This window comes from Coffea eugenioides, chromosome 2, assembly GCF_003713205.1.
Source record: "Coffea eugenioides isolate CCC68of chromosome 2, Ceug_1.0, whole genome shotgun sequence".
NCBI classification, from domain to species: domain Eukaryota; kingdom Viridiplantae; phylum Streptophyta; class Magnoliopsida; order Gentianales; family Rubiaceae; genus Coffea; species Coffea eugenioides.
This window is the reverse complement of record NC_040036.1, coordinates 27,772,023-27,799,092: the sequence shown is the minus strand read 5'-3', so window position 1 is coordinate 27,799,092 and position 27,070 is coordinate 27,772,023. Positions and strand designations below refer to the sequence as shown.

The following is a 27,070-nucleotide window of genomic DNA, read 5'->3' as shown; positions in this document are numbered from 1 at the left end:
CTCATGACTAGCTCGAATCAATAAACTTACCTATAGGATTCAGGAATTCCCAAGAATGAACATGCACACTCAATCACTGATCGTTGATGGGATAACAACCCAGGCGATATCACAACACTTCAACAATTCAAAACATTATTCATCTCAATCACAACATCAAATTCACATCTATGTCACATTTGCAAATTCAAGACGAATAACATGCATGGAAACTCACCAATATATCAAAACTTCGAATCCAAGTTAGGATCGGTATCATAGTCTTCAATCACTCCTATAAACACGTAAAGAAAGATAATAAGTTATACCTCAACAATTCGCGAAACTAAACTAAATTCAGTTGAACTCGACACGAAGCTCGAATTATAAAAATAATATGTATCTAGAATAGTTTTCCAAAAAAAAAAATTAGACGCATGAAAACACGAAATCAAGGGCAAAACAGTCTCGAGTTCACCATTGCTGCCCGGATAGTTTTTAGCCAAAAATAGTGAAATAAAATGACTTTTAACCGTTAAAATCCCTAGATTTCAACTCCAATTCAACATATAATCATAGTTTAACATAATACCAAGTCACTTGAGTGAAATTTAGTCAAAAAGAACACAAAAATGTCGAAAATGAAGGTTGAAAATTAACCCTCTTTATTCGGCTAGCTTATCCAAAAATTTCTCAAGAATTTCGCCAATAAAACAACCATTTAGCCAACAAAAACTCACTCAAATCCTAAGGGATTCATCAATCAATAGCCCTTGGTTATCAATGAAAAATTTCCAAGTAAATCCAATCAACAAATCAAGAGCTATGCTAGTATTTTAACCACTAGAACATCTAGTGGTATATATTCAAGAAATTTACTAGATCTACCATAAATCTTACTTAAATCAAGTGAATCTAACATTTTCATGACTAGAAATTAAAGATTAAGGGTGGTTTTCGGTTCTTACCTCAAGATCTAACTAGATCTAGTGTGATTCAATCTCAAATTTTCCTTCCAAGTTTCACCCCTTCAAGTTTCCTCTAGAAAGGTCAAAGATCTTCTAAGTTGCTTGGTGATTTCTTCAACAAATCTACAAGAAGCAAGATGGATGGTGTCCCTTCTGTGAGGACTCGTAAAAACTATTATTTTATGCCTAATTCATGGCTTAATAAATTATTTAATTGAATTTTATCCCAAGGAATATTTTCTAGTCTTATTAGACTTAAATACATGGTAATATAATTTCGTTATATTTTTAAAGTGACTCGTTCTAAAAATTAATTTCCTGGAGTACGATTAATAAAAATAGTGAATAGTACTTGGAGATTTTATCCGCGTAGTAGCACAATAAGCTTGGAATATTGGAGACTTGTACTATGGTCCTAAAATAGGTAATCTTATGAATAAATACTCAAGTGATAGTTAGTAGTGCAATCGTTATAAGAATTTATTGGAAGTTTCGCGTTATAGCGTTAAAACTGAAGGTACGCGTTTTCACACGCGCGACTTTATTTGAGGGACTTTAGACCCTTATTTCGGGACAATTAAGAGTGAATAATACTTACATGAATATAAATGCATTGGAGGTTCAGTGCACTAGTGAACCAAACGCGCGAGAAATCGAACCTAAAGCGTGCCAAACGAGCCCTAATAAGAGTTGACTTTGGAGTGAATGTGCACCACTCATTTAATCTTCTCTTGGAAGCTAATCTTGATCAAACTTCACTCCATCTTCTCTCACCAAGCAGCCGGCCAACCTCTCTCTCTCTCTCACTCTCTTGCTTCACAAAATCCTTCATCAAATCAACCCAAAACCTCAACCAATCTTCACCAAACTTGAAGATCATCTAGCAAACTACTTGGAGATTGAATTTAGCTAACTAAAGGGCTGCCTTTCACGGTTTCTTGGAGCTCTTGAGGGTCGAAAATTTCTGGGTTAAGGCACTAACGAGGTATAACTTCATCCTACACCTTAAACTTGGATTATGATGGTAGAAATGCATCTTTAAGCTATTGCATGTGTATGGGTGGCTTGATATGGTTGTAAAATGTGAAAGTGGGCTCTTTGTATTCCCACACTTGGGTTGTTGTTGCTGATTAGAGGATTAATGTTGGATTTAATGGTAGTTTAATGGTTATAATGATGGATTTATGGAGTATTATTTTTGGAAACTCAAAGTAGAGGTCTTGACAAGAAATTTCTGAAACTGCCCCTGTTTTGTTCGGCCATGATAAGGCCAATTTTTGGTGATTTATTGGCATGAACCTGATGGTTATATGCTATATTATATGTGTTAAAATGTTCGTTGGAAAACATTAACGTTTGGATGGGCAAATGAATTTATTCGTGGACTAGGCAAGCTGGAAAGTTATTTTCGGGTAACCCTGTCCAGCTGTAGCATTTTGGCCATAACTCTGTCCTCGGGTGTCGAAATCAAGTGCCATCGGTGGCGTTTGAAACTAGACATTCCTGGCTTTAATTTGAGATAAAATTCAAGTTCTGGTTCTTTGTGTGTGTGCCGAACCAAATGTTTTAAGATAGCTGTCCTGTCTCTCGGATTTGCTGGAATGGTTTGTAGAGGCAGCAACTTGAGGCTCAATTTTGAGCTGGTTGCTTGCCAAATTTCAGAACGTTTTCTTCTGTAAACTTTTATTCCTATGAATGTATTTTCTAACGCCATAAACAATGCCTCATTCCGAGTTAAATTGATTGAGTTGTGACCAAAACAAGAGGACTGCCCTGTTTTGGAAAAACGTAGTATTTGGACTGATGTGGGACAAAAACTTGGGAGTGATCTTATTAATTGAAATTTTGATGCTAAACCATTACCAAAAGTATCATGGATGTATCTTAGACCTTTATTTCACCAATGAACCATGGTTGGATAGCTTTCTTGGTTAAACGATTTGAAATTTGGAAATGAAAGTCAAAAGGCAGATTGCCTTAGAAATTTTCCGGAACTTTGGATGATTAGTTAACTACCTTCCCGAGGGTACTTTTCCCTGAAATTTGATAGAGAAGTACCTTGCATATAGGAGTAAAATACTGCCAATTTTGGCATCAATTCAAGTTCGTTTCGATACCGAATTAAATTTCTAGTGTTGGAGGTTCAAAACTGGAAATTCTTCTTCAGTCTTGAATCTTCTTCAACTTTGAGCTACCGTATCTCGGTACTCGAAACTCCGATTCTTGATCCGCTTGTTTTTCTATAAACCTCAATTGCAACTCTAATTGAGTTACAAATTTCAGAGGCCGGTTTGCAATGTGTGAATCGTGCCGAATTTTCAAAGTTGGCCGAAATCCAACTTAATTCTGCCTTGTACGCCGAGTCTGTATCTTCAAGCTCATTTTTGAGTACTTTCCACTTAGATTCATGGAAAGGTGTCTTCTAAGAACTTTTAACACTTTCCAAAAGGTTTCCAACGGTATAAAGTTTTCCAGTTTTGGACTTATATCGAGAGAGATACGAATTTTCAAAGATTTAGGATAAAACTGAAATTTCTCAATTTTCAAGGCAAAGGAGTTTTTCCAAAACTCTTAATTCTCTTAGTATTATTCAAACGTTTTGCCCTCGCTTTTCATGATAAAAACTCAAATAATATTGTACATAATAAAAGGCAAGTTGAACCTCGATTTACGAGTAATTGAGGTTCATTTCGTGAAATATTCCTTAGATTGTACTAGTGTACAATCTTCCTTGACAAGTGGGTTATTTGTGTGATTATCCGCTATTAATTGCCAGGCGCGCAAGAAGGCATTCAAGAGGATCTTACTGTGGACACTTGAACTCCCAGAAAATAATTCTTATTGAATTGCTCGGTGAGTGTCAAGTGTGTGAATCTGTGATACTTGCTTATTTGTGGTAATTGTTGGAAGTTTTAAAAATAAGGGCGGGTGCGTACTTTACCGCACTCGTTCTAATTTCAAATGAATGACTGAAATGTATTGAATGAATGAATGAAATGCAATGTTATGTTATGATTACATATGTCGTTGGAGTGAACCTCCTCGACTTTCAAATGAATGGGGGACGCCCAAACTCATAGGCCGACCTTAGACTCGAGCCAGCAATGGGCTTGGTCGGGGACTTAGGCGAGCCATGAGATAAATATGAGCTCGACCTAATGAGAGGTCTTGCTTGGCATACTCGTGGAGTATCGCCTTATACATGACTTGTGGGCCCTTGAGGTGTACGGTGGACGGAGGGAAGTAAGTGGTGATCTACGGAAATGGAAATACCGACCCGGTTGATAGGAGGGTCAACGCGGGAAGGTATACGAATGACATCGGCAGAGCGAGTGGAACTTAGCTCCTGAGAGCTACTATATCCTTGAATTGTTTCTGATTACTTTTCCTGTTCGAATGATTGATTATTGAAGGGACATGGTTTTATTTATTAAATTTGGGATTGCTATTTGAACAAAGTGCTTGCATGTGTGTTCTTGGCCTCACGAGCGTTTAGCTCACCCTGTAGTTTTGTTTTCCTTAACAGGACCGAAACTTGGAGAAGTATGGAGAAACCATTCGTTGTACTTTTGTTAAGACTCCTGCTATATTTTGACTAGGCCCTGGTTTGGGTTGTACTTTTGGAAATTGTAAATTTGAAAAGTTTGGGCCCTGACGTGTATTTTGAATTTAAGTCGTATTATGTTTACCCGATGTACTGTTTACATGTTAATTGACTTGGTAAGTTCGAATGCTTCCGCATTGTTTGTGTTCATGTTGCTCCCTTCGAAATGTTTAGTTCGGATTTAAATTGAATGGAATTGCTTGAGTCCTGGCGAGAGTTGGGCAGGCGTCCGCGGATACCCTTTGGTCCGCCTTAGGGAGATGTGGGGCGTCACACCTTCTCTCTTGGTTGCTCTCTCTCTCTCTCTCTCTCTCGGCTCAACAAAAAGAAGAGAAGAAGAAGAAGAAAAAAAAAGTGCTGGTTTATGGTTTTTCAAGTGATTTTCAAGAGCAAAATGGAGGAGGGAATGGAGAGCTCTCAAGTCTCTCTCTCTCTCTATTTTCGAATGGCTCAAGGAGGAAGAGAGAAAATGAATTCTCAAGTCTAGTTTCTTCCTTTAAAGTGTAGTAGGTGAACCATCTCACCTACTCGCTTATTGTCGAGTTCTCGTGCGACATTTTATCCTACCACCTCACCTAATCGCTTATTTGTCACATTCTCTTGCGACATTTTATCTTTAACTTGATTTCCCTCAACCAACATTATCCTATCTTTTTTTTTTTTAAATCTTTACATGCTGTAGACTTCATCTTAAGACTAATTTCCACGTCACCACTCCAAAGTTTCACACTTAATGCTGGCCAAACGATAACTGGGTCATTAATAATAAAAAGATTTCAACTAAGTTGTAAAATGACATTTTAATAGATGAGAATACAAAAAATTTGATAAAATCACATAATATAAATATTTCATTATTATTATTTACCTTTTAAAATAGTAAGAATTTCAGAGTCCTCACACTACGCATTTTGAAGGCAACAATACTCCTTTCCGTTGTAATTCACAATCAGTGGACATGAAACCTCTTTTCGCCCTCCAAATAAAGAACGGCACCTTTACCGGCACGAGAGAGCTCCAAGTCAAGGAGTCAATCATGGACACATTGTGTCTTTGCTGCATCATCCCCCATGCAGAGGAGATGGAGAAATCTCCTGAGGTAATGGATCTGTTCTAGTCCATTAAAATATCCTTTAAATACAAGTATTGGCAAAGTTGCTATGAACGCTTGCAAGCTTAGATTTGGCGAGAAAAGAAACGAAAGTTTAATCTGATCCTTAAAATGGTGTGAAATACCTAAAACATCTTCTAAATATTTGTTCTAGTCCATTAAAATAACCTCTAAATACAACTATTGGCTGAATTGCTACTAATGTTTGGGAGCTTAGATTTGGTGGGAAAAGAAAAATAAAGTGAGAGAAGATAACTTGGACGAAAAATGAAAGAAAGTTGTAACAAGCTTTATAAAATTTATTAAAATGCCACTTTTATTCCTAAATATTAGAGGTGGCAAAATGGGCGGGATGGGCGGGATTTGCTTGGGTTTGAGATGGAACCGAGTCATATGGGTTTGGGCCCAACCTTACCCATATGTGTTTTGGGACTAACTTGGGCGGGATCATTTTGGGATGGGTTTAGATTGATCCCGCCCAATACCCAAATCCATTTTCTACATATTTTTTTTCCTTTAATTCATTTTTTATTTTTATATAATTTTAATATTTTTGATTTATTAAATTTCTTTTAGTTTTATTAAATAAACATGCAAGTGCTTTATACTCAAGATTCCCACCAAAAATTGGATTAACAAATAAAGGAAAAGATAGATATACAGCCATATTCCAACATATATCAAGATGGCCAAGGTCCTTAGGATGTTGAATATTTATCCTTATCATTGTCCAAGGATGACAGGTCTAAACTAACTGAAATGCTGGAAATTCTTGTGGATAATGACTAGGAAGACTACTAGATTATATTCGCTGGTATGACTATAAAAATTGTTAAAGATAATTTTTGAATCTAAGATTCCGTTTGGATTGACTTTTTTTTCAAAAAATAAGTTTTTCAAATACAATGTTACAGTAATATACAATAACTCAAGAAACATCCCATCCATATTAATATATCAAATATTTCAAAAAAATTTTATAGTAAAAATTTTTCATATACACTGCTACAATAAAATATTTCAAAAACACCTACCAAAAACAGCTAATCCAAACGGAGCCCTTGCCATTTGAGCCCAATGGGTACCCAAGTATTTCCCATCCTTTCCCATTCATTAATGGGTATAGTTGGGATGTGTCCAACTTAAACCCAATACCAAATTATAATACCCATCCCGCCCAAAGTTCCTTTGGGCATGGGTAGCCCATTGGGACTTGGGACAAATTGCCAGCTCTACTAAATATCTATTAAACAAAATATTATTCATATGTATCCAATATTATTTCATTTCTTTTCTAAACTTCGGAACAATATCATCAAAATTAAAATCTCTTCCTTCCTCTTTTCTTTTCTCTTGTAACTTAAACTCTCTCTTTTTTTCTTTTCTATCCTAAACTCCCAAACCAGCTGTAGAGGATGCCAGTTAAACCCCAGACAAATTAATGAAACATAAACAAGTAAATAATTGTTAGATTTTATCCTACTAAATGTCAGTCCCTCTTCTCCGAAACGCAATATTGCTTTCCGTTACGGCGCGAATCGTCTCCTTCAGCAACAGAACAATCCGAAAGATGTCCCAAACCCGATTTTCATCCAAAATCCAGATTCCAACTTCAAACCATAAGAAAAACCCAGGTCACTATGACCCATTTTCGTTTAGTTCTTGTTTTCTCTTTGTATTTCTTTTTTGGCTATTTTTTTAAAAAAATTTGTTTGTGCTGTCCGATGCATCTTTTATATTCATGACTGTCAGGTGATGAAAGCTGCAATGGAGGTTCTGCTGCAAATATTCGAGTCTTTGTTAGGAAAAAGAGAGCAAAAAAGAGTCTAGAAATTAGTCCAAAGGAGGAGGTTAAGGCTGAAGAACCTCGGCAGCAGCAGGTAAGACTGACTTTTATTTTTTTTTTGATTTTTTTTTCAATTACTGTCTTTGTATTTTTTAACATTTTCATATATATAAGAAATTTTTATTCTATTCTTTAATATTCACAGCTCATTGTTGTGTATCTTACAGCATTTCATAGTTATAGTCGTATAGGATTCTTTGAATGTTTTTTTTTTTTGGCTGTGATAGCGGCTTGTCTGGACATCAATAAGAAATGTAATAATGAAAAGCAATTCTCTTGTTTTGTAGTGAAAATTAAGTTGATGGTTGTTCATTACTCTTTTGAAATGGAATAAGAATCCCTGAATCCCCAAGTTGATTGCATGTGAGAGGATTTGTGAAAATTGCAGAGCTCCATCGCCTAAGTGATACACAGCATTCAAAATATGGTTATATTAATTGCCACTGCACTGATTTCAGTGTGAAATATAAATTTCTTTGTGTATATTGAGCTGTACATGTGTTACACAAATCAGTGTAGGTGCCCTTTACAGTAAGAATCTCAAAATTGCTGACTTATTTGCAGTAATTTTATTTTGTCAAAACGGCATTTAATTGTATTATATCATTAACTTGATAATATGAGTGTTAGTTACAAAAAGGAACAACTGTCCTATAGTCTTTCTGTGCAAGATCTTTGATCCACATTGGGAAACTAGTGTCCCACTTTACATCATTAACTACCTTAGATGCAAATTTTGCTAGCCTATGACAAACTTCATTTCCTGATCTATGAACAAAAGAGAAATTGCATTGGTCAAACAGCTCTCTCAATTCCTGTATATCTTCCAGTGTCATCTCAATATTGCTGTCTTTGCCTGATCGGATTCTCTCTATTAGGCCTTTGCAGTTAGATTGGACTTCAATTTTACTCCAGCCTGCTTCCTTTCCCATCAGCAATGCACTACGTATTGCTAAAGCTTCTACAATGAGGGGTTCTCCGTTTTTTTGTTCCTGTAGTGCCCAGGCCTTCAATAGGTCTCCTCTGCAGTCTCTAGCCACTATTCCTTTTCCTGTTCTGTTCATTTGAAAACAAATAGCAGCATCAGCATTGATTTTGATGATCCCTTGCTCAGGAGGATTCCAGTTCCTGCTCGGATGATGTTGAGTTGTTTCAGCAATGCATTCTCGTCTTCCTTCTTCCTCAGCTTCCTTGAACTCCTACCATTCCTGTTGAGCCTTTTGTACACAAATCAGTTCTTCCCTTGCTTGTTGTCCATGTGTTACTCTATTTCTATCTTTCCATATCTGCCAAAGGGTGTTAATTGTCAGGTCAAGATGATCTTTTCCATCAGGTCTTTCCTTAGCCTGCAGTAATCCCACCCACCATCTCCAAAAGTTGAATTGGAGATCATTTAGTCCTTCCCAGTTTATTGGAGCTAGCTTCCAGATTCTTTTTGCATATTCACATTCAAAGAGCATGTGCTCCAACGTTTCTACGCCTTCCCCACATCTGTAGCAGCACTTTTCCCTTTTCCCAGTCCTCCTGTTAAGCACTTTGTTAACAGGTAGACAGTTCTTCAAGCACTTCCACATGAAATGCTTCAGTTTATGTTTCACTCTAGAGCTCCATAGCTGTTTCCTCACACTTTTGTTTCTTCCTTGGCAGCTAGTTTGCAGTAATTTGTGCAATGTAATTTTTTTAAGAATTTTCTTCTAGCAGGGGAGTTGTGGGAATTAAGAAGCTGAGTGGAGGAGCAGGGGGATTTGAAGGACCTCTAAGTCCTGAGGCCTCAACCTTTCTACAATGTAAATTTGTTTATTAGTGTTGTAAATAGCAATTTTGTTCTAAAGGAGCCAAAGTTGTGGGCGAGTTTTGGTTGTGTTTTGAAAAAATAATGGTTTTAGATTTTGTGAATTATGTAACATGCAGCCATCTCTATAAGGAAAAAGAATTTTGTGCTTGTTTCCTAAAAAATGATTTAAAAGTTGCCTTCTACGGAAATATGTGGAATCATGCTTGTTGAGTTGTCTTGTACGTTTTGAATATTTTTGCATTTAAAGGATCCTAAAGTGGTTAGCTACACTTCATTGATGCAATATCTTGTTAAAGTCCAATTGTAACTTAGTAGGATTGTTGCAGCTTTGCAGTCTACCTGACATTGAAGATTTTGCATATGGAAAGAAATGTGGCTATTCCTACTCAAGTTAGTTCTTTCTTTAGCTCTTTAACATTGCATTTATCGACAGAACTGATGTTTCTATACGTTAAGAGGAAATAGCTATTATTGGTGAAGTCTTCAGCATATGCAGTTTCATAAATTCAAATTACAATAAGTTGAGGACTTTAGTTATCACATATGCAAAACAAACAGTACAATGACATCTTTATGGTTTTGTATATAGCTGTCAAACAAACCCATTTAACTAAATTTACCCATACCTGCCCATGAATAGATGGGTATGGGTATCTTAAATTTTTGCATATGGGTATAAATGGGTTACCCAATAATACCCTTTTCTTAATTGGGTATTATTGGGTAACCCATCAAACCCAATTAACCCATTTAAAATTGTTTTCACCCAAACCTCCTCTCTTCCCCCACCCATTTTTTTTTTTCAAAATTTTCATTTTGTCATGATGTTAACTACTTTTGTTTCATTATTATTATTATTTGTTGGTTTTATCTTATCATTTTATTTTCTCTTAGTTTGTTAACTTGCTCATTTTTCACCATTACCAATTTGTGATAAGTTTTAGCCTCTTTTCTTATTTTCCAAAATGAAATTTTAAATTTACACACGAAAAAATGCTAGAAGTTTAAAATTTTTGGATTAAGTTTTTATGTTAACTTTTATAGTACTTAGTTCAAATTTTTGTATTCTTATTGTTTAATTTTTAAATAGTATGTAATTTTGTGACATAGATTATATATGGAAAAAAAATTGATAATTAGGTTTATTGAGCATTATAAATAAATATTTAAAACTAATGATGGGTGCAAAGGATGGTATAAATTGATAATTTAGTTTTTAAAGTAAATTTAAATGAATTTACAACAAGTTAAAATAAATGGGTTATAAATGGGTAATTGGGTTACCCAATTCATTTTTTAACTTACCCATTTATACTCATCTAATTAAATGGGTATAAATGGGTTGACTCACTTATACCCATTATCCATGTTACCCAACCCAAACCCGCCCAAATCACCCATTTTGACACCTCTAGTTTTGTACATTGAACATCTCTTATATTTCATAAATTGCTAAATTTCCATGTGTTTTTTTTATAGCTTTCACACACCAGAATCATTTATAACATGTCATGTATTCCTTCCCAGTTGTGTGCATTACAGGCTTGTAATGTATGTAGAGCAGCTTTTAGTTCTAGCGATGAACCAGAAGATTGGAAATACACACACGTACATGGAAATACACATGCACAGATAGCATTGAGCTTTTGTTATTGTTGGTTAAGAGCCGGGGGGAGGGGGTGGTGGTCAGTGGGGGAGCGGGAGGGATGGAGAGAGTCAAGTTTCCTGGTTATTTCAAAATTAATGCCATGTTCCTAGAGTTGGTTTATCTTTTCAATATTTTCCCTATTTATGTCTAAGATTAATATCAGGTTTATTGAGTAGCTATATTTATTCAATATTTGAGGTTAAGTTGATCAATTGAGTCATGATCATGGTGCATATTGTTTTCTTTCTTTTTTTCACCATGAACATAATTGGTTCTCTAATTGATGATTGTGGAGACCTTTGATGCTGTTTAACATAAAACGATCTATTTGCATTTTCTCAGCTTAGCATAAAAAAGATTTGGCTAGCTATAAAATGGTAGGTAATATTACATTTATTCCCATGAGATTCATCATAATTAGTTATGTGTCCTCTGTAGTTCCGAAAATTATTTGGACATCTCTTGGCAGGTTTTCTACTGGAAACAAAATTACGAACATGGATTTTCACCTTATATTATACTGCTTATTGTAATAATAGGATTTCATGTAAAATTGTCGTTGACAATGTAGACTTGTGTACATGATATAAAAGCTTAGGGTCAGTAGGATACAAACTTGTGGGGAGGTCAGCCTAATTTTAGACATTAGTTTGCTTACTATTAATTTTAGACATTAATTTATTTACTGGAATTACGATACACTTCAGTGGAGTTTGCTTTCCTGAAATTGATGATGCCTTAGTGTATAGTCAGAAAGTAAATCTATCAATTGTATTATCCCTTTTCATCAATGAATAGATTATTTTTCGTCTCCTAGAAAGCTTTTTATAGCTTTCCTAATCCTTTAGGGATACTTTGTCAGTGGAGTCTTCTTTTCTTGTGTTATATGATGGAGAGTAGAGATGGATTGCAGATTGTCTATATTTTGTATCTAATTTTGTTGATTTAACATTTAAAGTGAGCCTGAGATTTTGCAGTTTATTTATTTCAGCTCAAGCTCCTGAAAATTGGGAAAAAGTTCTTGAAAGAATTCGCAGAATGAGATCTTCAGAAGATGCACCAGTTGATTCCATGGGTTGTGAGAAAGCTGGAAATTCTCTTCCTCCTAAGGTAATTTTCTATTAAAAAATAGGGAAAATAAATCCTTTACATTAAGGAATAGAGTGTTGGAAATGGGATATTGGAGACTGTTAATATTTAGGTTTAAGTCTCTCCTTTCATATCTTGCTCATGTTATTAGTAGTCCTGATGGAATTCCCTGTTTATCTAATGTATTTTTGTTGGGCATCTATACTGTGTTCAATAATTATTCTGAATGTGAGTATTGATGCTTGTGAATGTTCAGTCTATGATTCTCTCTCTAATAAATGCACATGGTTCAATTTTCAATTTCATATATCCTGTAATTTGTGAATGTTTTTCTATGTTGTTTTTTTTTTTTTTCTGTGACATGATTGATTCCATGGGAGCATTAATCTGTCATTGGTTCTTTTTTTTTTTTTTTGGGGAAGGGGAGGAGGGGGGATTAGGGAACAAAGAGTTTGAAAAGTCTAATCCCTGTCCCTCCCTCTCTCTCCCTTTCTCTCTCTCGTAATTCATTTATGTAGAAATTGAACTTTATATTTGGGAAACTATGTGTTCTTTCTCTGATGGAAGCTAGGACATTGAAAAGCTGCCTTGTCCCTTTAGTTCATCTTCAGATATGGACCCAGAGATTACTGGAATTTTCCTAGCCTGAGATTGTAGTTGCCAACTGAAAGGGAGACTACTAGACAAAATTCACTTGCCCCAGAACCAGCTTTTGACCTTGCTTGAACTTTCTCGGAGGGAAAAAGAATTTATTTACTACTCTAGCCTAAAGGAGTACATGTGTTTATGCATGTATCAGTGAATATATTTTCTCACACTTGCAGAGCCCATACAAAAAGCCATTGTTGTGGCACCAATTTCATAGCTAATGTGTTCACAAGTGCCAGCTCAAGTAGTTAGATGAAAGGCCTGGGCTTAGTTCTACCAGCTTTATCACCATCTGGAGTCCAAGTACGATCAAGTGCCAAATTTATGTTCTGTAGCACTCAGGAAGATATCTAACTAATTTTTCCATTTGTATGAAATCCATGGAAGTTAATTCAATACAAATTCCATAAAAAGCGATTGGAAGCAGTGATTATTTGACCTGCATTGTGGTTCTATTCCTCAGGAATTGTGAGGCATATTATAGCAAAATTTCTAGTGCAGTCTTTCCCTTCTATTTTCCTTTTGACATTATCATCTTAAAATGTTTTATACTTAGATGTTACATGTTGCACTTCCTGGTATGAAGAAGTGAAAATACATTTGATTCCAGTTTTTGGCTATTGGTGGTAAGGGCTAAATTTTTGTTTCTTCCTTTCGGTATGAAAGGTTGAATAGGAATGTGAGAAAGGGAAATTGTATTACAATTTTCCCATTATCTGGTGAGGATCAGGAATGAAATTCATTTAATGTAATCAAGTGTAATTTGAGAATGAAATGAGGATCACATTATACGGAGGGTGAATTGTCTACACATTTTTATAGTTTGTCTTTATTAAATTTGCGTTATAGTAGAGCTAAGTTCTGTGCTTGCAAAAGGCACAGTTGCAGCTTCATCTAGTGTACTGGGTAATCAGTCTATGGACAAAACCTGAAGCAAAGGGGTTTTGGAGTCTGAATCTTGGGATGGTGGGGAATAATATATAGTACAAGAAATAATGTCTTCTTTGGCTATGTAAGGATCTTATGAACTCCTCAATGAGCCTAGCAATTTAAAGTTTCAAGCAACTGATAAACATAAACCTAATGCTTTCATAAAGCTAAATTCCATTTTGTTAGTTACCAATCCCCTCACGACTTGTCATTGGTCAAAATGTGGATCTTCTTCATCTTGTTGTCATATAAAAGAACAAGTAATAATGTGAATTATAATAATATTAATAGTAGCCATTAGGCTATAGTATATCCCACTTAGTGGAGATGATACTTGTGTTTCTGCATACTTGATGATGTAATTATACAACAGCTTGCAAGTTCTGATTGAAGAAAATGGTTTACATTTTCAGTCAAAAGAAGATGAGCAACGAAACATTATATATCCTGAACATGTCTGTCTTTTGCTTTGTCAGTCTGGTTTAATATGTATATTAGTTTAAAAAGGAGGAATGTAAACTATGTGAAATTTTCTCATGGGTACTTATTATTTTTGAAAAGGATGCAAGAATTTGCTGGTAATTTTTAACAATCTGGAAGTACACAACTATGATCTCCAAGATGGACCTGGGTGAGGACAAAGAAAAGCCAAAAGACTACCGTCACAGTTAGCAAAATCTAGGTTGAACTGTCTTTTTTGTTGTTATCTTTAAAATGTTTTAACATCTCTTATAATTGTTTCGACATAGTAGTTGCTTATATTTATGAAGAAAGTAGTTCTTTATTTGTTTAAATTTTTTGTTCAGCATGTTGTGCTCATGGCTTCGAAAAGATCAAAATACGAATAGCATTTGTAGTAATTACTTTGATGCAAATTCTGGGAGGACATAGTTGCATTGGAGCTATCAGCCCTCAACAGACAGAGGTCTTTCTCTGTTTTTACTTTGATTTACCTTAGCTTTTCCTGTATTTCACAAGAACCACTAATTTTGGTCTCAAGTACTTTATGGTAAGGGATTATAGTTATTTTCATCTGTCATTGTGCTGACAAGTTCGCTAATGCTTTCCCTTATATAAGCAGAGAATTTTGAACATAAACTGATATATGCAGATGACATATCTTTGCATGGTGCCTGGAGATGACTTATCACGTTCTTATTGATATTGTTTTGTTCTCTTTTTGTTTTCTTTTCACCAGGAACGAAGATTTGCAGTTTTGGTATCTTCACTCTTATCAAGTCAAACCAAAGATCACGTTACCCATGGCAAGTTTAAATGTTTGCATTTGTATATCCTCTTTAAAAATTGGAAAAAAGTATTTATTCATGGATGGACTATTGAACCAAATGAATGTGCATTTCCCAATAAATAGACTAACTTGTAAGTGATGATCTCAAAAGTGAAGTTACAATTATGGGGCATTGAAGAATTCTTTTTAGCATTGCATACAAAAAATGAAAATAAAGCATTTATTTGTGTGGCTTAGCCTGTTAGAATTCCTTGCTGTTATATTTGGCTGCATTCATTGATTGTTTATAGTATTGTGTTAGAAAGTAATTTTTTTCGTACCCTTCCAGTTTCACGTTTTTCATTTGTACTGTCTGATGGTTGTGCAGGTGCCATTCAGCGGCTCTTACAGAATGGGCTGCTTAATCCAGATGCCTTAGACAACACTGAAGAAGCTACAATTAAGAACTTGATTTACCCAGTATGTCTGTATATTGCAAGGCCTTAAGTTCCCTGTTTTATATTGATGACTTGAAATGTTAGTTATTTCATATGTCACTGACTAAAGCAAATGCCAGACAAAGTGGATCTGATACAGTGGTACTTGATTCAAATAAAGCATGTAATAATTTAAACTATTCTCCTTTAACCCAACATTTTGTTTGTTAATCTATTAACATGTGCACTTATTTCAACTTCTTTCCTTATCAGGTTGGTTTTTACACAAGAAAGGCTTCCAACTTAAAGAAGATAGCGAAAATTTGTCAACTGAAGTATGATGGGGACATTCCAAGCACATTGGAGGACTTGCTTCAACTCCCAGGGATTGGTCCTAAGATGGCTCATCTGGTAAGAGTATAACTTAGTTAACACATCAGCTTAATTACTTCTGAAGCTATCTATATCTGCTTTTGGTTTTCGGTTATGAATGTTGGTGGGGGGATTGTTCTAGGTGTCTGTGTGGATACTCATGTGCATCGAATCTGTTTAGTTAACTCATCAGCTTAATTACTTCTGAAGCTATCTATATCTGCTTTTGGTTTTAGGTTATGAATGTTGGTTGGGAGATTGTTCTAGGTATCTGTGTGGATACTCATGTGCATCGAATCTGTAATCGTCTTGGTTGGGTATCACGCCCTGGCACAAAGCAGGTAAATTAGTATGCTTTTTGGCATGTGCATTATAAAAGATATATTCTACTCTATAGATGGAATTCTAGGATTTGGTTTATGTCATCTACTTCATTTTACTAACACGCTGAGAAACTGAGATCTATGTCTGAATTAATAAATTATGCTTTTCACCCACAATGGATATCATACAATTCTGCAAGTTCACAGTAAGAGAGACTTTAGCATTTTGCTGGTTGTATGACGGCATTTATAATCATGAATTGGATTACTTCTGTGTATGAAATAGGCTTCAGATTTAGTATCCTTAATGCTGTTGTTCTTTTTGGTTCAAAATTACATACATAGGTCTTATAGTCAAATCAATAGTTACAAAATCTATATATTTCTGCCATTTTGAAAGCACCTAATGAGCTTTCATTAACTGGTTGCGAAGATAGGATTCCAGCATTAGGATGGATTTGACAATCCCTTTTTTTTTCACCTTTCAAACACATACCTTTTTATCTTTTCTGATAACTTAATATTTTTCCATCCAAATTAACCTAGATATTCGGTATTTCAGTCAAGTGACTTGCTTATAGCATGAATACATTCTGTTCAAATTGTAGCTTTAACATTGTTCCAGTTGCAATATAGACTGTATGATTGGTTGGTTCACGGGCAATAGAAATATTTCATAGCAGCTGTACCTATCTTTTCTGCCCTGCAATATTTCGTTCAACAAAAAAATGTAACTGAAAGTGAACTAGAGTTAAGCAGAAGAACCCAGAAACGCTTTACATGGCTCACCTAGTTTCATTCCCTCCTGACACTAGAAATGGGTAGAATACTGTTTATCAGAGATTCAGAAAAAGGAACAGGACTAAGTTTCAGGTAAATCCTTGTGCCAACTAATAACTTTACTTCTGGATAATGGAAAATGAGCTAGAAATAAGCATAAGAAAACAGATTATCTTTACTAAATGACCTGTTTCCATCCCCTCCTCATATTATGGAATGGGTAAAGAACTATTTATAAGAGATTCTGAAAGAAAGAACAGAATTACATATCAAGTGAGTCTTTCTACTAACTGATAAGTTTTACTTGTCAGAAAACTTCTTCGCCTGAGGAGACAAGGGAGTCCTTGCAACTGTGGCTTCCAAAAGAAGAATGGGTTGCAATTAATCCACTTCTGGTATGTTGAACCCCCTCCTTTCATATAAATGGAATACATATTAGGCAAAAATGGATTGAGGTCATCCCTTAATTCTAAAATGCAGAATTACTAGAGAATAATGACGCAGTTTCTTTCCTGCTTTGAGCGAAATTTCCTTGTCTCAAACATCATGTTTCATATATGCATGTAATTGATAGTTATCTATCTTAATTATGCTTCGCCTTCATTGGTATTTTCCTTGTGGTGATGTCCTGTTTCTGTTTAAGCATTGAAAAGGCACTTTTGATTCCATAATGGATAGTGGCCTACCTAATGTGCTGGCCTTGAAGTTTGTATTGTTGGATAACTGAGATATTGTTTACCATGCTCAACTGTGTGGTTTTTTGGCAGTACCTTAGCATAATATAGATGCCTAATCTGTAGGAAAAGTGTAACTCTCTGTTTCAACGATGTAAAGTCTCATATTGTAGAAGAGTGTCCAAATTGTAAGATAAAGCTTATAATAAAATTGAAACAAGGGAATTCATTAAACAACCTAATAGTCCTAGGGTTTCTCTGAACTAAAGCAGTTATAACCACTATGTATGGCAATTGTTGCTGTCTACTTGATTTCACCATTAAGATTACACTTCAGTTCCTTGTCATGAATCTCCTTGTTTATCGTTTGCACTATTGCTGCAACATTGAAAAATCCAATGCTTTTGAACCTTTTTTCAAACACTATTTTTTTTAAACGCTATTGTTTTAGGGATTCGAAGTCTTTACTTTTTGAATTTTAGTGCAGTTTTTTTTTTATTTTCTATTTTTTTGACCATGTTGTTTCATCTATCTACTGGAAATACTAAATGCAGGTTGGCTTCGGACAGACAATATGTACTCCTTTGAGACCTCATTGTGGGACATGCACAGTCAGCAATTTCTGCCCATCTGCATTTAAAGAGATCTCAAGCCCATCGTCCACACCCAAGAAACCTCGTTCAAATTGATTTGAAAAGTAGGGGGCAAGTTTAAAATTGTCATTCTAGTGAAGATTTATAATTTTGCTTCCAAGGCACTAGATGGCTAGAACTCCACTTTCTGCAGCATGGTCCTGCTTTGCCAATTGTGCAGAAGATACGCTCTACGTATTGCCTGTCCGGTTAGAAGAAACCAAGTGGTCCGTCATTGAAGTAGTAGGTAGTGAAGTATTGAATCTTTTTGATTTCTTGGGAAAACCTTTTTGACGTTTGTATGTATCTCCGAACATTTATAGTCCAAATAGTGAAAAGTTCAAGATTGAGTTAAATCCTCTTCCCTGAGCTAAATTTGTTGATATTTGACAGGGGAACGGGGACTTGTAAATGAAGACAAAAACTAGGACTGTTCTTTTGTGAATCAGTTTGCTGTTTACATTTGAACTTGACCTTCAAAGTCTTACTTTAGATTTTCTGTTGCACTTTCGATATTTCATTTTTTTTTAGGGAAAACTGCACAAATCGTCCCTCACATATCATTGATGTAAAAATTTAGTCCCTCAAAATGAAAATAATCACTTATAATCTCTAACAAATTAAAAATGATAACTTTGGTCCTTGATCACTTTTTTGTTCGAAGTTTAGTCGGAACTAGTCATGAGCAGGTCACGTGACTAATTTTTAAAGGGTAAATATGGCATATCAGTGTAATGTTGACCAAAAATGTAAGGGACTAAATGTCCTATATCTGAATTAACCATTATACAAAATTGGCTAATCACTTTTTTATATTAAAATTTTCCAAAAATACCTTGAAAAAACACATGGATTGTGCAACAAAAAAATTGGTTTTGGGACAAATATCTAATTCCATCCACCTCTTTATTATAAATAAACCCTTCCTATAATTTTTTCAAAAATCCTAGATATCTAAGAAAGGCACTAAATGGAATTTCCAACTCAAAACTAGAACCTCATTATATACTAAAAAATTGCATCATAGAAAAAGCAGATTTGCACAAAAAATATCCTCCAACAAGTAATTTATGAATTGCTTGCCAAAAAAAAAAACTCCAACAAGAACAAGTAATTCATGTTCTACACAGTTAGAAATCAACTAAAATCTCAAATTATTGTTTTAAGTTTGACTATATTTTTCTCCAATATTCAATTACAAAATAAAAAATAAGCGAAAATGAAGCAAAACAACAGTAACCTTGGCAAGATTCCCCAGACCAATGTTACATGAAATTTCAACTTCAATAATACGTCTTCTGTCTCCAATGCTGCCATTAATCTTCGGGCAAGATCATCATTTTCCATGGTCAAACCAAACAGCACCACTAGTACTCTTGTTGAACTCTTCTTCATGGTCAAACCAAGCATCATTTCCATAGTATCAAACCAGGTAGCCCACATCTAGAGTCCAGCAGCACCAGACTACCGGAAATGATGGAGAACCGAAGTGTCATATCTTCCCAAGCCAAGCTGAGGGCCCCATTGGTTCCAGCTGCTATGGTGGTTGTTAGAATTGAAAGAGATGGTCGCTGGGATGAAGGTAAAAGGAGAATCATCAACGGTGGTGGGCTCATCAAAGGGATTAGAGATGAGGAAAAAAAAAGGAGATTGCTTGCTTGAGGTCCATGAGCGAAGAGGATCTCTGTGCATAAATCAGGGTCTTTAAGGCCTTGAAAATAAGCCAATTCATCTGCCATATCCCTCCTTCTTGTTTGGTCTATAATTTTTTTGAAGAAATTGAAGGGGGAAAATTTGGGGAAATTAGGATTTTGGAAAGAAAGGGATTGATAGTCTCTTATATTTGCAGTAGTCAACGCTACACTAATATACCATATTTGTCAATTAAAAACTGGTCACGTGATTTGCTCATGACTAGCTCCCACTAAATTTTGAACGAAAAAATGATCAAGATCAAACCTAATTATTTTTAATTTATTAGGAATTAAAAGTGATCATTTTCATTTTGAGGGACTAAATTTTCATATCAGTGATATGTGATCGACAATTTGCGCAGTTTTCCCTTTTTTTTTACCCCACATATATTGACCACACATGGACTCTCATTTTAGTACTTCAAAATATTTGATGAATTATGGAAGAAGTGAAGAACCGTACAGAAGCTCCAAAGGCAAAACCCCTTCCCACCGATATTTTATCTTGCCCTTTTTTGAGAATTTTCTCAAGCTCCTTCTATTTGGTAGTTACCTTTGTGAATTACACTACTTAAGTACTTGTGACATGATTCACAATAAAGGTTTGATAAGAAGTGGCATGGTTCTTTTTTAATAGCTCAAAGATTAAGAAAATTTTCTTTCAAGGGTGGGAAGAAGTCAGATGGACGTACCGGAGAGGCACGATCAATTGGACAACAAAATGTTTGATGTTACACTACTTATGACATGATACACAAGAAAATTTTGATAAACATTGGCGGGGCACTTTCCTTAATAACACAAAGACTAAGAAAATCTTCTTGCAAGGATGGAAAGAAATCAGTTGGACATACCAAGGAGGCACATTCAATTGGCTAAAAAAGTAGCATAATATTTCGAAACAAACAAGGAGCTTTCCGGCAATATCAGAAATTTTGGAGCACTAAAAAGCTTATCAGGCTACAAACGATCAATGACAGCAGAATGATACTTGTTTAAACCCATAGTCTCTACACTATAGTACAAAAAGAGACACCTTCACCTTTACTAAACGAAAATAGAAATTTTCCTCGCTTCCAAAAAATTTGCAATTTTCCCAAGGCCCCCAACCATTTCTGCCACTTCTTACTGTATGTTTCATCATCAGCTCCACGAAGGAGCAACACTGCTACAGCAACCGCGGAACTTGGTTTTTGAAAGGGAAGATCGATATTTGTATACCACCTTTATATGATATTTACATACTCTCACTATTTTAAATTGGGTTGAAGTGAAACAAAATTTAAGATAGCGAGGACGTATGGATATGGTGAGCTTTACAATATTAGCTCTACGATATTCATGTGTGACGAAAGTTCAGAATTAGTGACTTCTTATCAAACTAGGTCCTAAAAAAGGTGTTTGAATTTTGAAAAGCAACTCTTTGAAAAAATTTTGGCAACCAAATCAATTTTGAATATTTGAACATCCAGTCTAAATTTATTCCCTTATCGGTTGCCTAAAGGAGTAGAAATTCACAAAACTTTCTACAACAATATTTCTTTGAATGATTCATCAAAGAAAGGAGAATCTTTGTCGAACCCAAACTCAATCCCTTCATGTGACCTAACAGTTTTTCGATTGAAAGTTCTTGAACTACTTCGAAGTCTTCCTCCATTGACTTCAAATGCTCATCAAGATCAACTATTTCTTCTACTGTCAAATATTCCTCATGTTTAAATTCCATAATATCATCTTTCGAGAAAGATCTAATTGATTTTGTGGAAAGATTGGGGGCATTGTTGATCAGCTTGACATGATTATCTCCTTTTCCATGTTTCTTTTCCAGAATCTTTGTTGATTGCAGTGTTGAGTTCAAAGAAAGCTTGCGCCTTCCCCTGATGTCCGTTTCAGAATTCTGAAGTAAAAACTTGGACATGATTTTTGGTGGTGACATGATAAGGAAATTCCGTGAATGGTTCAAATTGGAAGCGAATTTATGAGCAAATGGCCAGAAAATTGGCTCATCAATTTCAGTATTTGTGGATTTTGTGGATTCAGCTGGTGCAAAATTTTTGCCATATGAAACAAAATCTGATGATTGGGAAGTATCAGAACTCCAGCTGCTCCTGTAAGATGGACTAGGAAAATCAATCTGGAGAAAGTTCAACATCCTCAAGATCAAGGAAGGATTCCAATAGCCCTTCATCAAAATCCCAAATTTCAGGCACTTCGAAGTCATCATTGCTAAAATATACGAAATGATTGCAAACATTGCTATCTTGGTATGATTGGGCAGATAATTTGTCTGTCTCTAATGAGTTCATCAACCAAGTTGTGATTTCTTCGTCAAAAATTTCCTCTTCAGATGATGATGTTAGAATAGATGATGCTTCTTCCAATGGAGTTACGCTAGATCCATCAAAGAAAGAAGTTGCTCTACCAAAAACTGGACTTGATGAATTGTTACAGAAAATCAAAACAGATACTAGCCAGTCATCAAGAGATAACTCCAATAAATTTGCAAAGATTTTGTCATCAAAACAGCATGAAGGAGAAGTATTACCTGATGATAACCACCTGCAAGAATCATCCCCCTCATCACCATGATTACTAGGCCACTCTTCACTTGCAAGCTGACCGTGAAAATCACTCTCTTCTTCATCTTCTTCGTCGGACATTTTCCAAGGAGCAGATGGAATCGTTGTTCTGGACTTAATAATAGGGCCCACAGGTCGAATTTTCAACCTGGTCAATGATGCATGTCTGCGTTGCACCACAGATTTCTGATCCTCTACAGGGTAAAGATGGGAATTTTTCGTCTTATTAGTAGCTATAGAGGAAGAGGAAGCAGAATTTGTAGAGCCTTTTCTGCTTCTCTTTGTGAAGATCATCCTGCTAACGTTTTGGAAAAGTTTGATGTTTCATTGGATTGTCAGCCACAACCCGTTGGTTGAAAAGCGTTCAAAAAAGTTGAAACAGAAAAGGATGTAGACTAAGTGACTATTACGATGGCCTGGCAATATTATTTTAACTGCTGATGTCAAGAATGAACAAAGAACCGAAAGAACAAAAGTTTTTCACATTTTTCGTTTTGCATTTCTGTTGATCCTTTCGCTACATCTGACTACTTCAATTCAAAACCATTGAATTGGCCGTCATCACGACTCACTTGACCATTTCAGATAAGAACTTTCCAGTCAGTTAATTTAATAAGACGTAAAATACTATGTTTTACGTACAGAACAAGTGTCGTCAAGGCAAGTTTCACTTTATACTTTCTCAATATTTTAGGCTTAATTGCAAGTTGCCCGGTGCAATGTTGGCTGCAAATTGGCTCACGTAGTGAAAGAAGAAAGTTAATTTTATATACACTATGGATACATATTTAAATTTTAAATTTTAAATTTAAATTTAAATTATTTTTTATATATCTAATAGTGATAATGTATATACTATCACTGCATATAAAATTAATCTATAAAAAAATTATATATATATATATAGGAAGTAGGAGAGCACAAACCCGAGACTTCTCGCTTATACTCTCTATTTGCGTGCCATCAACTTGTCCTTTTTACCTAATGTTTTATGCTTAATTGCAAGTTGTCCTGTGTAATGTGGGTTGCAAATTGGCCCACGTAATAAAAGAAGAGTTAATCCCCTTAACAAACTATATCATAAAAATATTCTTAAAATAATTATTAAAAGAGAGAGATATTTGTTTTCCAATTTTAACCTTTTGTGTTGTCCTATCTTCAGTTTTTTACCATATTGATTTCTAAAACATATATATTTGCATGGGAGAACTAAAAAAGATTGGAAGGGAATATTAAGTACAATAATAATTGGTAGTATAGTATTTTTTCTACTTTTACCTTTTATTAATTTTGTTGCTTACATAATTGCTTGAATAACAAAGGAAACTTAATTAAAAATTGGCATATGAAGACTACAAAAGTGGTGAAAAGAGACATTTGAATGTAAAATAATTATTAGATTAGCCAATTTTTGTATAAATTTAGATTTATTATCTTCCTTTTATTTTGCAAATGTAATGTTCAGAAAAGTGAGGATAACTTGATATAAGGTTGACATAGGAAAAATAAAGGTTGAGGAGGGGTGGTTATGGGAAAAATAATTATTAGAATGACCAAATCTTACAAATTTTGGTTTTTTCTTTTCCAATTTTTTTCATAAAATAATTTTTTAAATATCAAGAGCAAATAATAAGATTGACATAAAATGACAAAAGTAGGAGGGCAGTGATGTTAAGCATTTTCACTTCCAACTTTTCTTTACCTGCAGAAGTATTAGCTTTAGTAAGGATGATTTAATATATAGTTTGTGTAGGAGGGATAAGAAATTTTGAAGGACAAAGGTGCTTAAGTGCAAGTATAATTGTTCAAGTAGCCATTGTCTTTGTAAACTTTGATTTTTTTCCATATGTTCTTATCCTAAATATTACAATGTCAAGGATAATTTAGTACCTGGTTGACATAGTAAGATTAAATAACTAAAATGCTTTAAGTGCAAAATAAAAAGGATTAAAATAGCCACGGTATTATAGTGATTTTGGTTTTCACTTCCATCCTTATTTGCCTAAAGAATGGTTAAACTAGTAATGGTAATTTTGTCCATTTATATGCATTGATGGTAATTAGTGAATTCATCTCACTAATAAGGGAGGTAAATGGTATTTCTAAAACTTCAGGGGTGCTAAGCGATATTAGGCAAAACTTGAAGGGAGGTTTGAAAAATTGTTCCTTAATTTTCTGTGCATAAGAGGTGTGAAAAGATAGTTATACCGTCAATATATATAATGCTTTGATATTTGGTCTTTAGAACATGGTGCATGTTATTGTATTTTTTCTTATTAAGGAACAATGTAGGGTAAACTAAGGTCTCGTCATATTCTAGATCACTTAAAGGCACTCATGCTGACATGGGTTACATTCAATTTTCCATGTTTTCTGTGATAAGGATTTATTACAAAAATAGAAGTCTTTCTTTTTAAAAAAATAAAATAAAAGTATATATCTAACTGTTAAATGATCCCGATTGTGTACGTACACACATACAGATATTTAAATTTCATTGTCATTTTTCTTTCTTTGAAACTAAAATATGTATGTATGACATTGGTACTATTCAATAACGAAAGATATACAGTTATTTTTTTTCAAAAAAATTATTCTATTTTTACTAATAATTCCTTATCAAAAGAAAAGGAAATTAGGTATTCATACATTTTCCCTTTGTTTGTCTTTATTAATAGTTCCCTTTGATGTTTAACCATATAGAGTTATTTCTTTATGAAAAAAATTTAAATGTCATATTTTTTCATAAGAAACTAAAACATTTATTTAGTAAAAATAATATATATGTAATTTCTATAACTTCAAACATAGTTGTATCACCATTTCCTATAGATTGAAATTTTTTTTAATAACATCGTTTCCTATCAATAAAAATATCAAAATATATGCATGTAAGGGCATGATTGTGTTTTCACTCATACACAAAAATTAGACCCAAATGTTGCCTTTGTATTTTTTCAAAATTGCTGTAAGGCACAATTTTAACACAACACGTCCCACTTCTTACTACATTTATATTTTTCACCCATAATACTTAGAACATCTATTATAAAGTATATATCCACCATCAAGCATTTACAAGATCACCATATCACCAATGAAACCAATTTAGGAGAAAAATTAAATCAAATAACATATATGATAAATCAAATAATAAATTGAGGTTCAAGCCCTACCTTTGCGGTTCCTCAAATTTGACTGAATTTTTGCTTGGAACCAAGGGGCTTTTGCTTTCTTAGGATGGTGGAGTAAGTTTCTTCAATCTATGCCATTTAAACACTCCATTTTGGACTAAATATTCTAACATATATAGTGTGTGTTCTTGGTGTAATGTGTGAATTTTGATCGAAATTTTATTGAATTTCTAGGCAACTTTAGGGTGATTGGTGGTGTATTGACAAGCTTCTTAGTTGTGTTTTACTTATTAATTTGGTATATTAGAGCTTGTATAATGCCTTTGTGTTGGAGTACTTGAATATCCTTTGGGGTTAGTTTTGTTGCTTGAATTGGTGCTGTTGTGAGTATATAAACTATGCCTTCACATATTAAAAATCACACCTCATAACAAGGTTAGGGCTCCTTCTACATTTGATAATCTCCGTTTCCTGAAAGCAAAGAATGAAAACTAGCATTTGCAAAAATTGAGAATTCTATTTTCATTGAGGTAAATTTAGACGCTGCCTTGATAGTGACTATCACTTTTATGAGTTATTTGTTCAATTTGGTTGGGAAGGAATATTAGATACATCTATTATCCTATTCTTATTCATCAGTTTTATACTAATATGAAAACAAAGAATAATTTAGTAGTTGTCTTGTTTAAAGTTATGTTTAAGGGATATATATTACCCTACTCAAGAGTTTTTGACTGATTTTCTTGGTGCCAAAAATTATGGACCTCCTTTTGAAAATGGGAGGACAATTGTGGAATTTGATCTTAATTGGGTATTTGAGAGGTCTTTGTATAAATTCTATCATGGACACCAGTAGAGAGAAAGCTGGTTTATGGTAGTAAGGTGGTGACGGATAAAGCACACATTTCTACTGAATTCTTGAAATTGAGGCATAGTTTGCTTGTCTATTTATTTAATCATAATATTGTGCTTGCTTTTAATAGTAAGAATGTGATGTGGGTCAGCAATCTTATGGATAAAATGGAGTTTGGATTAAGAGACATTGTAAGTATACCATTGGCTACTATCATTCTTAGGACTATGACTAATGCCACCTATTATGGCCAATGGAACAAGACTTTGCCTTATGCTTGTCTTTTGACTTTATTATTTTAGCACTCTGGTGTGGATTTCTAGGATGAGCAGAAGCTCACTTATCAGCAACAGGCCAAGTTTGTGAATGTCTCAACTATAAGGACTCGAAAATTATTTTTATATTTTGTATTTTAATCTACTTGCCTTGAATTTTTGGTTGATTTAATGGTGGAGCAATGATTTTTATTCTATTGCCTCATTTAATTTGCCACATGTCGAGTTTCATGGTACGTTACGCGATTATGACCAACTAGAGAGGTGTATGCAATAAATTTGGTGGACAAGAAGAAATTTTGTGCAAAAGGGATTATGTGACAAGAGCTGTTAAGAGATGATTGGAAGAGAGCTAGATATTTTAGTGTGTAAGAGACAAATGGATCGGTATTTCTTCTTGGCAAACCTTTGACTAAGACCAAGCCTTCTTCTTATCTTCACCAAGCTTCCATTCATCACCATTTCTTCATT

The 27,070-nt window shown here is 34.5% G+C and overlaps 2 protein-coding genes across 3 annotated transcripts; one reads left to right on the top strand and one right to left on the bottom strand.

Annotated features, from left to right (window-relative positions):
- Positions 1–7,042: 7,042 nt before the first annotated feature.
- On the top strand, positions 7,043–18,569 carry LOC113764128 (endonuclease III homolog 1, chloroplastic-like). The gene is made up of 10 exons (XM_027308191.1): positions 7,043–7,296; positions 7,415–7,542; positions 9,630–9,693; positions 11,943–12,061; positions 14,817–14,883; positions 15,235–15,326; positions 15,557–15,694; positions 15,892–15,996; positions 17,070–17,153; positions 17,987–18,569. The coding sequence occupies exons 1-10, from the start codon at positions 7,149–7,151 to the stop codon at positions 18,119–18,121; spliced, it is 1,080 nt and encodes a 359-aa protein (XP_027163992.1). The 5' UTR covers positions 7,043–7,148; the 3' UTR covers positions 18,122–18,569.
- A 2,639-nt stretch (positions 18,570–21,208) lies between these two features.
- On the bottom strand, positions 21,209–22,873 carry LOC113753742. Of its 2 annotated transcripts, none has more exons than XM_027297982.1 (2): positions 22,304–22,873; positions 21,209–22,191 (listed from the first exon to the last, which is right to left on the bottom strand). In XM_027297982.1, exon 2 carries the CDS (start codon positions 22,010–22,012, stop codon positions 21,257–21,259), a length of 756 nt encoding a protein of 251 aa, XP_027153783.1. In that variant the 5' UTR covers positions 22,013–22,191; positions 22,304–22,873; the 3' UTR covers positions 21,209–21,256. The 2 variants fall into 2 exon arrangements, with proteins under 2 accessions (XP_027153783.1, XP_027153790.1); XM_027297989.1 differs by having other exon boundaries at positions 21,209–22,186; positions 22,304–22,872.
- Between the last annotated feature and the right edge of the window lie 4,197 nt (positions 22,874–27,070).

Excerpts from the sequence above, each read along its gene's own strand:
- LOC113764128 (XM_027308191.1), top strand. The coding sequence starts at position 7,149 with ATGTCAGTCCCTCTTCTCCGAAACGCAATATTGCTTTCCGTTACGGCG. Across the intron at positions 9,694-11,942 it reads ATGTGGCTATTCCTACTCAA|CTCAAGCTCCTGAAAATTGG; the intron begins GTTAGTTCTTTC and ends TATTTATTTCAG. Across the intron at positions 15,327-15,556 it reads TTAAGAACTTGATTTACCCA|GTTGGTTTTTACACAAGAAA; the intron begins GTATGTCTGTAT and ends TTTCCTTATCAG.
- LOC113753742 (XM_027297982.1), bottom strand. The coding sequence starts at position 22,012 with ATGTTTGCAATCATTTCGTATATTTTAGCAATGATGACTTCGAAGTGC.